The following is a 13,376-nucleotide window of genomic DNA, read 5'->3' as shown; positions in this document are numbered from 1 at the left end:
CACACACACTCTCTTAGCCGAGATTAACCCTTTGCCTTGTTGCCATGAAGACAGGCACAACTTAATCTAGATGGCATGGTAATATTATTGTGATCCACCATTTCGTTATGACTTAATCTTCTAAATAAAATAAAAAATCTACTTAATAGATTTACTTAATCTATCCTACTTAATTTTCACCAAATAATATTACCTCATCTGCCAGCTATGAGTCATTTGGGAGCATGTGGCCACTTGGACAGTGAAATGGTGTGATTTCCAGGTGTCTCCCTCCCAGATGTACTTGGGTCCATGACTCGGCTCGGGCCCAGATAGCTGGCTGTGTGGTTTCCTCCCAGATGTACTTGGGTCTATGCCTCGGCTCGGGCCCAGATAGCTGGCTGTGCTAGTTTACGTAAGGACCCTGGTCAGAACTCCCGACAGAGAGTCCAGAGGGGTGAGGATCTCCCCTGCCGGCTACTAAACAGATACTGGCAACTCAAACAGATTCCAGTGTGTCGTAAGATGATCTTTTGAGTATTGTGTAGATGAAGCAGCTAGACCAAACAGATTTCAGTGTGTCGTAAGATGATCGTTTGCCAAATGCTTGCTTTTGTAACGTGGATCGTGACGTGTCTCATCACAGAAATCTCTCATTGAGGAACCAGTGAACCGGTCATTCAATAAGAGGAAGTTTATTGACACAGAGCTGGCCCAGGACACCGAAGGTAATGAAAGAAACTGAACGCTAGAATTAGAAGATGGTATTTACTCTTAACTCACTGGGCATATAAGTTGTACACACCAACACACATGCGTACACACAAACACACACACACACACATCTACACATTCCAGTACAAACACTTGAATTAAGCAGGTATTGTCCTTCTCTACTTTTCAATAATATAAAAAATAAAAACTGTGATTTGTTTTTGAAAGAGCGATCAAATGTAAATAGATACTGTATTTGTGTGTGTGTGTGTGTGTGTGTGTATGTGTGTGTGCGTGTGTGTGTATGTGTGTGTGTGTGTGTGTGTGTGTGTGTGTGTATGTGTGTGTGTGTGTGTGTGTGTGTGTGTGTGTGTGTGTGTGTGTGTGTGTGTGTGTGTGTGTGTGTGTGTGCCCTCAGGGACATCTTCACAAGCCTCGGTGAAGCGTCCATGATGATGACTTGCATGTGACCCACTACAAGAACTGGACCGACCAAACAGTGGAAGACAGTTTCTGCACAATACCACTCAGTGTACCTGCAATCTGCTAGATCTTTACCACTGGAGATCGAATCAAATACTCTCCCTCTCTCTCTCTCTCTCTCTCTCTCTCTCTCTCTCTCTCTCTCTCTCTCTCTTGCTTCCTCATGTCTTCCCTCTGTCATTTTTAACTGATCTGGGGGTTTTCGGGCGAGTCTGGACATGGTCTGTGTCGTGCTGCTTGGCTGGCCTCCCTACAGTAGAACAAAGAGAGAGAGAGAGGGAGAAAGGGAAAGAGAGAGAGAGAAGGAAACAGAATGAGAGAGAGAGAGAGAGAGAGAGCTGTTGAGCACAACACAGCATCCCTGCAGAATTATATAAGAGGCCATTTTGTGCCTATTTTTAGTGTGGCTTTGCAGAGAAAGACTGGGCTGCAGATATGTGATGACAGCTCACGGAACATTCTCCAAGCAATTTACAAGCTCCGTGGGTGACTGTGATTAGGCCTCTAGGTTAAATGCAGACATAGACTGATCAATTCACAGTGTGATTTTTGCTTAGTCGTGGAATAAGAATACGTTACAGAGAGATGAGGGGAAAAAACGATGCCTGGTGTGAAAGAACTTGTTTTTTATTGGACTGTAAATCTAGGTAATATATTGCAAAGCGTAGGTTATGTGGAGTATAATTTATGCGCAAAGTCAACTGAATAGCTACTCTGCCAGAACAGCTGGATTCTTCAGTGCAGTTGCATCATCAACAATCAACCTTCAGAGAATCAAATATAACACTGGCTAACACATCACTCTGGGAATATGGTTGAATCCTGAACAAGCAAGGGATCATTACTGAGGGCTAAACCCGTGATTTCTCTGAAACAATAGGATACGTAACGAAGCAGAAGAAGTTGAAAGGGAGGAATTAGGGAGTTACAGGCTACAGGCTGCCAACATGGCAGTGAATAAGACGAACGGTCTTTGAAGAGTTCATGTGTGATACTGCATGGTAAATACTATCAAAGAGCCACGAGAACTGTTACGAAACTGGACAAGATGTCTGCCAAGTCGGAGGGAGAGGACAAAGGAAGCAGTATTCCAGCGCGGGACGGTGTGATTCGGAGGTCTCGGGCTCGTGGGGCGGGTCGGGCGGTTCCGCGTCCCCCTCACCTGCAGGGGGGGCACCCCAGACACACAGCGCTTTATTACCCCGGGGCTCAATCCTGCCGAAATCCTGTCAAACACTTCAGCTTGGCTTGAGCTTGCTGGACGCACCGCCACCAATGGTATAGTCCAAAAGTAGCACCCTCTTCCTAATCTGGCGTGACGGCAGGACGATTCCAAACGCTATTTCAACCCAGTTCTGATCGGAGAGCAATGGGATCAAGCCCAGGTAGTCCCCCGGCCCAGAATGCACTGCACACTGGACAAGAGGGGGACTCTGGGAATGGGGGGGGGGGGGTCGTGCCATGGCTCCTTTGAAGATCCAAATATGAATAATGGATCAGGGTCCGAGCGCCCTCTCTCTCTCTCTCCTCTCTCTCTCTTTCTCTTTCTCTCTCTCTCTCCCTGGTTCTTCTCTCAGTCCTGCTGCTGCTCCAGATGAAACGAGGTCAGACTCATGCATTATGTAAGGGCCAGCTTGGACACAGGCAGAGACTACATGAAGGGGCCGCATGTATCGCTCTCTCTCTCCCTCTCTATCTCTCTCTCTCTCTCTCTCCCTGTCTCTCTCTCTCAGCCTCTCTCTCTCTCCCTCTCTCTCTCATCCTCTCTCTCTCTCCCTCTCTATCTCTCTCTCTCGCATCCTCTCTCTCTCTCCCTCTCTATCTCTCTCTCTCTCTCTCCCTGTCTCTCTCTCTCATCCTCTCTCTCTCTCTCTCCCTCTCTCTCTCTCTCTCTCTCTCTCTCCCTGTCTCTCTCTCTCATCCTCTCTCTCTCTCTCCCTCTCTCTCTCTCTCTCTCATCCTCTCTCTCTCTCCCTCTCTCTCCCTCTCTATCTCTCTCTATCTCTCTCATCCTCTCTCTCTCTCTCCCTCTCTCTCTCTCTCTCCCTGTCTCTCTCTCTCATCCTCTCTCTCTCTCTCATCCTCTCTCTCTATCCCTCTCTCTCCCTCTCTATCTCTCTCTCTCCCTGTCTCTCTCTCTCATCCTCTCTCTCTCTCTCCCTCTCTATCTCTCTCTCTCTCTCCCTGTCTCTCATCCTCTCTCTCCCTGTCTCTCTCTCTCTCTCATCCTCTCTCTCTCTCTCTCTCTCTCTCTCTCTCATCAACTTGTGAGTGATAGACGGTATACAATAACAAAATTCCCTAATGAGGTTGTGAGTCATGACAACGACACACAAACAAGGCCATGATTGGCCGGGTTTGTCACTGATAAATGGTTATTGCATCACGTTCTGTTGTGATGATCTGCCTGATTCTTCATCTCATCAGCTGCGGTACGTTGGTCGATCAGCACTACAGGACCGACAGATTAAAGCAGACCGTTGAGCAGTGAGATGATTGGCCCAGAGTTCATCACAGCTGTTGAAACAGTTCCAACGCCTGTAACATTGTGTCCATCAGGATGATGTACATTAAATGTAAATGGGTTGATCTGATCCTTCCTGCCAGACCTCCAGAGCCTGTAGAGACATGGTTGTTCCTCTAGTGTGAGTAATAGTGGGCGTGAGATCATCATGTGATATATTATTAGCCTCAGATCAAGTCTGATCATGTTTAGCGTTCATTCCCAGATCAGAACAGTTGGCTTGGCTACAAGGCTGTCTGTGTGTGTGTGTGTGTGTGTGTGTGTGTGTGTGTGTGTGTGTGTGTGTGTGTGTGTGTGTGTGTGTGTATGTGTGTGTGTGTGTGTGTGTGTGTGTGTGTGTGTGTGTGTGTGTGCGTGTGTGTGTGTGTGTGTGTGTTCTTGCATAATTATCTTATGAGTACATAAGGGGAAGTAAACAGAATGGTTGTTTCCTTATTACACCACCCGGCTGGGGGGAAAGGTGGCGTCCTTGGTAAACAAGGAAACACATCCCCGTTGTTTGCTATTAGCAGACGTGATGCTAGTTTTCATTATCCAATAGGACTTCAGGATCTTTAGATACATCATGTCTGATCACTTCAGTGACAGAAGAAATCTGACAGCATGTTCAATCGGTTTTTCAGAAGAAGAAGACAAAAGACTATTAGGTTGTTTTCAACACTGATGTCGTGTATTGAGACATGAACATCTGAAGGAGTTCAGGACTTTCCCCCGGTGCCTGTCTCTTTAAGGGAGCATACCAGCAGCTCAGGGATATGAATGAAATGCAGCCATTCATAAAAACAAGTCAAGCTCGCCTGCAATTGGCCAATGAGGTCTAAAGTGTTATCTAAAAGCCCATTGGCCAGTCTTTTGAATGACATACCAGAACAACCAATGGGCGTAGATCACAGAGTCCTATTCTGGCTCTAGGGAAAACCAGACGATTCCATTGAGAAAACCACAGTCAAGTTTTGTGTCAGAACGGGCAGCAGAGGATCTTGAGCGAGAAGCAAGTCTACATTCGCAACGTGGAACTAACCTACGTTTCATTTCGCCACTGCAAAGGAATTCATTCTGTAAAGGTGAGCTACTAATAATCACCGCAATTATCAGAATTTGTAACTAATGCTCGTTATGCACGGATAGCCTACGGACCGTAATGTTTTGCGTTATCTGCTATCACTTACTTTGACCGACTTATTGCATCCCAGTTTTCAATCTCGCTGGAGCTTTCTGTGGATGGAGGTGGAATGCGAACGCCATTTCATGAGGATAAATCTTTATTATGGCCACCATTTTCTTATGTGCTTATAGTCGTGTGCTTTTGGCACGGAGACGTGCGTCGTGTTGTCGATTGCGTGCATGTGAATTCTTTATCTACGATCGCTTGGAAAATGTATGAATGGTGCGGTCGAGTCCCCCTCCCTCCCTCCCGTCTGCGTCTCTCCCCTCCCCCCATTCACTGCTCTATGGGCAAGGGATCAAATTTCACTTCATTGAGAAAAACAAGAGGCCAGCGAGGGGAAGGAAAGGGTGGAGGAGGAGGAGGAGGAGGCATGATGGGAGTTTAGTTAGTTCTTGGCCGGGATGTGTTCTCTTAGCCGAGATTAACCCTTTGCCTTGTTGCCATGAAGACAGGCACAACTTAATCTAGACCGCATGGTAATATTATCCCATCTGTAGAGATACCTGGTCATGTGATCCATTTCATTATCACTTAATCTACTCTATTTTCTGAATCTACTCAATAGATTTCAGATTCAGAAGATTCAGATTCAGAAAACTTTGTCGTGACAGGAAAATCGTCTTAGACTGGCTCAACAATCAACACAAGTTAACACAACAACATACATACATACATCCATCATCCCCCCCCCCCCCCCCACACACACACACAACATACAGTACATTCCTAAAATGAAATTTACTTAATCTACTTAATTTTCACCAAATAATATTAGCTCATCTGCCAGCTATGAGTCATTTGGGAGCATGTGGCCAGTTGGACAGTGAAATGCTGTGATTTCCAGGTGTCTCCCTCCCAGATGTACTTGGGTCCATGCCTCGGCTCGGGCCCAGATAGCTGGCTGTGCTAGTTTACGTAAGGACCCTCGTCCCACGTGTGTTGACAAACGCACTTACTGCCTTGGAAAACACACACGCATTCTCACTCAGAACACAAGGAGGTGAACGTGAAAAACACCGAACAAATAAACACACAAGACAGATGAGAGGAACGACCGCCTCGCGAGCTGAAGCGAGGACGGCCGGGGTGCGTTGACGTCGAGCAAACGTGACTAACTGTGGCGGCTGCTGCCACTTTTCTCTGCTCATGACAGAAAGTCCAGAGAGGTGAGGATCTCCCCTGCCGGCTACTAACCCCCCCCCAGCCTCCTGCACCCCCCACCCCCCCTCCCCGAGTGAGAGAAGGCTCCAGAAACATGGACGGATTTTATGACCAGCAAGTCCCTTTCATGGTCCCATCAAGTGTGAGTATCGCTCACCTGCTCCTCTCTGCTGATGTGTCCCACCTGCACTGGGCTTCAAACACACAATAAAAACCAACCTGCTTCTAAATATGACATGAAGTTCAAATATCCAATGTGACTGAGTATTGTGTAGATGAAGCAGCTAGACCAAACAGATTCCAGTGTGTCGTAAGATGATCGTTTGCCAAATGCTTGCTTTTGTAACATGGAACGTGACGTGTCTCATCACAGAAATCTCTCATTGAGGAACCAGTGAACCGGTCATTCAATAAGAGGAAGTTCATTGACACAGAGCTGGCCCAGGACACCGAAGGTAATGAAATAAACTGTTACGCTAGAATTAGAAGATGGTATTTACTCAGAACTCACTGGACATATTTAACCCTTTCGATACGACCACGTCACCCGCAACATTTTAAAAATATCTAACAAATATTTAATAATATAAAAAAAATATCTAACAAATCTAAAAAATGTCTCATTCCAACACTTGCTGAAAGCTGAGAAACTGCGCTTTCTAGTATTATAGGGAAAATCCAATTAATATTCGAAATGTTGTCACTGTACTTTCAGGGTTCAGTGGTATGCATTGCAGATTATAAAACAGTGTCATAAAGGAAGGTGATTTCTATTTACATTCCTAATGTACGACCCTCTTTCTGCTGCAGAGCTATTTCAAGATCTCAGTCAACTTCAGGAGATTTGGATTGCAGAAGGTGAGGTTTTTTTTTTTGGTCCACTGCTGTATTGTAATATTCTAAACTAAAAACGCAGTAGCAGAATAAACGTGTTTGTGTGTGTGGTGTGTGTGGTGTGTGTGGTGTGTGTGGTGTGTGTGTGTGTGGTGTAAAAAGGAGGAGTTGGGTTCGAGTTCTTGACTCTCTCGTTCCTCTTGCAGCCCAGGTGCCCGACGATGAGCAGTTTGTCCCCGACTTCCAGTCCGATAACTGTGAGTATCCATCTTCCTCCTTTCATGTTGATGCTGGGTGGGACAGAGAGACGTACAAACAGGATTTTGCTCCAGCGTTACGCCACACAAATCTTTTATTTGAAGTCCCCCCGAGACATTGCAAATGTCAAAACGAGGGGGCATTTCTCCACAAGGCCAGAGCCACCTTCCTTGCTGACTCGCTCTTCCTCGGTGCATCACGACACAGCGCTGCTTAGCCCCGCCCCCTCCCGCCCTGCTTAGCCCCGCCCAGAACCTCCTGGGAGCTGAACCTGGGTCGTCATGAAACACCCCGCTTGGCGTGACGCCCTGAAATCCAGCTGCATGATGACGGACTGGCGCCTGCTGACCCGGCGTTCCTCTGACCCCCCCCGCCCCCGCCGCCCGCCCCACCCCTCCAGCCGGCCCTGTGTTCCAAACCTAATCGCCCGATTGTTCACCTCCTCCGCTAGCTCGCTCCCTCGCCGTCGCCTGCTTAGGGAACATAATAATCGCGGAACTCGTGGAACCCTGTGGTTTGGTTCTAGGGTCTGATGCGGTTCCCTGGCTAGGGTTCCAAACCTGCGTGGAATAGCGGTTCTTTAAGGCTCTCGGGTCTCGGAGAGGGAGGAGGCGGGCAGAACCTGGCCGGCTGGTACCACTGCAGAGCTGTAACTCAGCACCACCCACGGCCGAGGGGAGCTGACGCTGAGCACAAGCTGGGGTGTCTTCACAGCAACACACTAACCAGACTGAGCTGGTGAACAGTGGCAGTTGTTATGTTTGCTGAATTGTGTGTGTGTGTGGGGGGGGGGGGGGGGAGGGGGGGATAGGGGGGTTGGGAACCTTAGTTTGGCATCGAGCCAGCCCATTTAAAACAGACCATTCATTCAGCAGTCTTGTGTGGAACACGCAGCTGGGTGAAGGAGCAGTTACCGTGGGAATAAGTTATAACCACAGTAACCCCTCTCACCCCCCCACCCCCCTCACCCCAAACGGGCTTGTTAGAACCTGTTCTCATCCTTTCTCTGTAGTTAAAATATCCAGGAATCCCTATTGTGGTTCTGTCACACTGGTGTATTACTAACTGAAATTAAAGTGTGTGTGTGCGTCTGTGCGTGCGTGTGCGTGTGTGTGTGTGTGTGTGTGTGTGTGCGTGTGTGTGTGCACGCGCACGCACGCGCGTGTTGAATTCCTGTTCGCCCTGTGATTTACGACACTGCAGTGGCGCAGCGCTGTCTGCACGTTGGCAGTTATGTGGCACAGGAAGTGATGGGCACAGACCCAGTCAGTCAGCCCAGGGTGCGAGTCCTACTGTACATCCTGACAATGGCAGTCTCAGACAGAGGGGGGGACTCGTAAAAACATCCTCAACTCCTGGCCGGTAACAAAGAATCCTCTGTACCGAGTCCCCGGTGGTTGCCTGGGGGAACAATGGTGATAACTCAGACTGAAAGACCACTGTTTACATGTCGCTCGCCAGCAGATAGATCTCTCTCCTAAGATCAGAGGAAACGGTGAGAGGAGAGAAGGAAAGCGGTCGCTCGGTGGTTTATTATTGAACTGCTGCAGTAGCGCTCCCACGTTTTGTTTGTTTTTTTCTCGCCGAAACAGACCGTCAGGCACGGACGGGAGAAATACAATACAAAGGAAAAGAGGGGGTGTTGGTACCTTGTTTTCTGCTGCGAGATGAGAGCGCCCGGTCAGAATGGCGTGTGGTTCACCGCGTTGGCGGCGTTGTCATGTGGGCGTGTGTGTGGTTTGTGTTTGTTGTAGTGATGTTGTGTGTGTGGTTTGTGTTTGTTGTAGTGATGTTCCATGGCCCGCCGGCCGCCACGGTGAAGAGAGAGGCCAGCCCGTCTAAAGAGCTGTCCCCATGCAGCCTGGAGCACAGACTCACGCCCTACACTGACAAGTGCCTTTACAGCTACAGGTACGCACGCACACACACATGCACACACACACACATGCAGTACATACACACACACATACAGTACATATGTATATATATACACACACATTTCATTTCAGTTTATTTGAGAAGGGACAATGCATATCAATCAACAACAATGTAAATACACCAGATTTAGCCAGAAGGCTCATTTCAGTTTATTTGAGAAGGGACAATGCATATCAATCAACAACAATGTAAATACACCAGATTTAGCCAGAAGGCTGATTTCTATCTGTGGTCCCTGGCCAAGATGTTATCATACATATAATCGTTATGATACTGTTATAGCCTATATATAGGCCTATATAATGTGTGTGTATATATATATAACTGTACATATCCTTAGGTGTAGTGAATATTCTAGTATTTATCGTCCTCTCCCCTCTCTTCTCAGTGTCTATGACAGGAAGCCTCTTGGGATCAAGCCACTGACCCCGCCCTCCACGCCGACCTCGCCTTGTGGCTCCGCCCCGCCCATGCGGACACACCCCTTACAGAGGCAGATCACCCCCCCTGTCCACGCCCAGGGCCACCACAGCCGCCCCCCTCACGGCCATGCCCCCTCGCCAAGCCCCTCCCATCAGCGGACACTCCCCCTCGCCAGCCAAAGCCAGGCGTTCGCGGTGCCCCGCACCCCTGTCAGTCACTCAAACGGGTCCTACGGCGCAGAGCACAGGTGGGTTAGCAAGACTGGCGGTTTGGTTTGGCCCCGCCCCCATGGCGTTGATCTTTTTTTTTTTTTTTTTTTTTTTTTAAGACCCAAGCATTGTATTATATCCTGAACCGGTTTAACTATTCCTCCCTCCCCCCTCCCTCTCTCCCTCTCCCCCCTCCCTCTCCCCCTCCCCCCTCCTTCCCCCTCCTCCCTCCCTCCCCCTGCAGGTTCCAGAGGCAGCTCTCCGAGCCCTGCCTGCCCTACCCCCCGCCCGGCAGCCCCGCCCACACACCCTACCCCCCCGCGCCACGCCAGGCGCACCTGCAGCGCGACGGACGGCCCCTCTACCAGCGCCACCACTCCGAGCCCATCGCCCCGCTCCCAAACCACGGCTACAAACAGGAGCTTCTGGACCCCCGCTACCCCGAGCAGGGGGTCCCCAACATGGGCCCCCCCCGTGGGCGAGTCCCCTTCGCCCCCCTCAACATCAAACAGGAGCCCAGGGATTTCTGCTTTGATTCAGGTGAGCAGGGGTGACCGCTAGAGCGTTTGGAAGGAGGGCGGCGGTCAGCTTCTCTGTCTGTCTAAGGCGGAGGGGTAAGGGTTAAGGGTCTCGTTCAGACGAGAATGAGCGTGTGGCGTGCTGTCGAAGGATGGATTAACCCGCAGGAGGTTCTGAGTTCGGTGCCCGCTCGTTTTCAAGCCGTTCGTCCTGGCGAGAGGTCAATAATGATACCCCAAATCCTCTTATGCCCTCCGTTTGTGAGTGAGAGTGTGATGTAAGGCTCTACAGATTAACTTCAAAGTCCAAAGCTTGAAATGAGATGTCGATCAACCCATAGAATGTGAATAATTTTCTTGAATTGTAGTTACAAAATATTAGGATCTGAAGATTAAGATCTGTAATTCCACCCTTTTTTCCTTTTGTCTTACAGAGGTGCATAACTGCCAGTCTTCTTTTGGGAAGTCGTCTAATTTCTACCAAAATAACGAAGGTGAGAGTTTCTGAGAGTTTTATCGTCTGGTTTGTTCTTTGAAACATGACTTTTAGCTGGTAGTGTTACTTACTGAGCTAACCGTGTGTGTGTGTGTGTCTGTGTGTGTCTGCTCATCGACAGGGTTTGTCTACGATGGAGAGCCACACCTGTACTACGATGACACCTGTGTGGTGCCAGAAAGACTAGAGGGTAAGAGAGGATGGAGCAGCCATCTTGTTTTAGAGCCCAGCCCTAAGCAGGCCAAAGTGATACTTAAGTGGGATGTGAGTTCGGTATCCGTCCACCTCGGGTGGGATCGTCCCAGAATGCACCGGTGGAGGCGAGCGGTGCCGTTAAACCAGGAACACAACGTCGGACGCATCGCATCGCTATCGGACGCACTCTGACCCCTCTCTCTCTCCTGTGTGTGTCCAGGGAAGGTGAAGCAGGAGGCGGGGTCCGGGTCGCTGTTTCGGGACGGCCCCCCCTACCAGAGGAGGGGCTCTCTGCAGCTCTGGCAGTTCCTGGTCACCCTGCTGGACGACCCGGCCAACGGTCACTTCATCGCCTGGACTGGGCGGGGCATGGAGTTCAAACTCATCGAGCCCGAGGAGGTCAGTATGGGGGTCCTGGTCGAGGGTAGGGGTCAGTGTGGGGGTCCTGGTCGAGGGCAGGGGTCAGTGTGGAGCTCCTGGTCGATGGACGGGGTAGGGGTCAGTATTGGGCTCCTGGTCGATGGCAGGGGTCAGTGTGGGGCTCCTGGTCGATGTTAGGGGTCACATCAGGATGCTCCTGACACAAGCTCTGGACACTTGTGAAGGTGAAACTTTTGGGACCTGGGTAACTAGATTATGACATAAAAATAAAGAATTTGAATATTCAAATGAAAATGCTGTCATGAATAAATATGTTTGACCTATCAAATAGATTAGATGACTGTTTTTTTATACTCATTTAGAGAGAGAATCAAATATATGGTTGTACATCCTTTCATATTCCCCCTTTAACCACCTCTAAACATTTCGATTTTTGAGGTAATCCCCCCCCCCTCACCCTCATGTCCTATCAAAGCAAAGATCAAAACAAAATATAACAGAGAGACACCAGGATAGGAAAAAATAAAAATAACGAATAATAATCCTAATATTTTAAAGCGCTTGTGTGTCCCTATCAGTAGGTCGGTAGGTTTTTATGGGTTCTGACCCAATGACCATTGTATGTTACTGGACCCTCTCTCAGGTGGCTCGGCGCTGGGGGCTCCAGAAGAACCGTCCGGCCATGAACTACGACAAGCTGAGCCGCTCGCTACGCTACTACTACGAGAAGGGGATCATGCAGAAGGTAAAGGCAGGTTACGTTCCAACTCTCTTCCTCTTATTAAGTCAACTAAAAAGCACGATACCATATAATATAATAGCTAGAGAGAGAAACTATATTATTATTATAGCTTATACGCTTGACCTCTAACCCCCCCACTTTGTCAAACTTTTGTCCCCCAGGTGGCGGGAGAGAGGTACGTCTACAAGTTTGTGTGTGACCCCGAGGCCCTTTTCTCAATGGCCTTCCCCGACAACCAACGCCCCAGTCTGAAGTTGGACCCGGACGCGACGCCTCCCCCGGCCGAAGACGACCCCGCGCCCCTGGTCCGCTACGAGGAGGCGGGGGCGGGGAGGCCCTATCTCTCTGACGGGGGGGAGCAGTGCATCTCGGGACTGGGCTTCCCCGACAGCTACCCGTACTGACCTCGCCGGTTTGCTCCTCTCGCGCACGCCACGCTCGCATGCACCACAACACCCCCACACACACCCGAGGAACCCAAACTGCTGCGCGGATTTGGGGGACTTCACTCCCACCCTCACCCCTCCCCCTCGAACCACCACCACCTGCTCCTGTGATCTCTAGCTAGTATAGAGATGCCCCTCCCCGCCCCCAGGAAGAAAGGAAACACCCAGACGCCATCTTGTTTGTGTCACCAGGCCGTCACTGACTCATTAACAGTGACAGGGTTAATGAGGTCGTCCAGACGGGGCTGGCGCGGTGTCGTTGAGTTCAGCATGTCAGGGGTCTAGAATGTGCATGAACCGGTCGCAGTGCAATTTCCTATGTATATGTGGTCTGAGCATGAGTGAGAAAAAGACTGGTTTTAATGGCACTAGTTCACCCTGCTAGATCCATAATGTTATGTGGCTCTATCCCAAATGAAAACACACACACACACACAGACAAAGGGGCTTTATCTTGGAGAGAAAACACAATTCTCTTTTACAACAGATGATTGTTATGTAGTGTACTCTATTCCAAGGTATGGGCAAAGGCAGGGAAACCGACTGTTCCAAGTGGTCTAGTCCATGTGCATGATTCAGGTTCAGAGGTCAAACGTACGTGCGTGCGCGTGTCAAGCGCCCACTCCAGCACATGACCACATTGCATCCAGGTCACTGAAGGGAAGACTGCATCGCCCTCTCACACCTAGTCTCCTTTTCCTGACATTTTTTCCAAACTCTGGGAACAATTTTCTCACCAAAAATGGCATGATCCCTTGTGATGCGCTCTGACGTGTAACTTCAGAAGTATATCAGATTCTGTTGCCATGATTTTGTTTTCCTTTCATGAATTTGATGTAACATGTTAAAGGGATACACCGCAGTATTTTTGTCCTGACGCTTTGACTTTCTATAAAAATGTATATTA

General features: G+C 49.2%; 1 protein-coding gene across 1 annotated transcript; it reads left to right on the top strand.

Moving 5' to 3' along the window:
• Nucleotides 1–6,105: 6,105 nt before the first annotated feature.
• LOC311316044 (ETS translocation variant 5-like) lies at nt 6,106–12,489 on the top strand. The gene is made up of 12 exons (XM_084446787.1): nt 6,106–6,171; nt 6,403–6,484; nt 6,840–6,887; nt 7,070–7,120; nt 8,909–9,032; nt 9,448–9,729; nt 9,936–10,231; nt 10,644–10,703; nt 10,827–10,895; nt 11,121–11,299; nt 11,925–12,032; nt 12,185–12,489. Exons 1-12 carry the CDS (start codon nt 6,124–6,126, stop codon nt 12,425–12,427), a joined length of 1,590 nt encoding a protein of 529 aa, XP_084302913.1. The 5' UTR covers nt 6,106–6,123; the 3' UTR covers nt 12,428–12,489.
• Nucleotides 12,490–13,376: the final 887 nt, after the last annotated feature.

This window comes from Borostomias antarcticus (genome assembly GCF_949987555.1).
Source record: "Borostomias antarcticus genome assembly, chromosome: 12".
Classification (NCBI taxonomy): Eukaryota; Metazoa; Chordata; class Actinopteri; order Stomiiformes; family Stomiidae; genus Borostomias; species Borostomias antarcticus.
The sequence above is the reverse complement of the archived record's forward strand: the minus strand, read 5'-3'. Positions and strand labels throughout refer to the sequence as shown.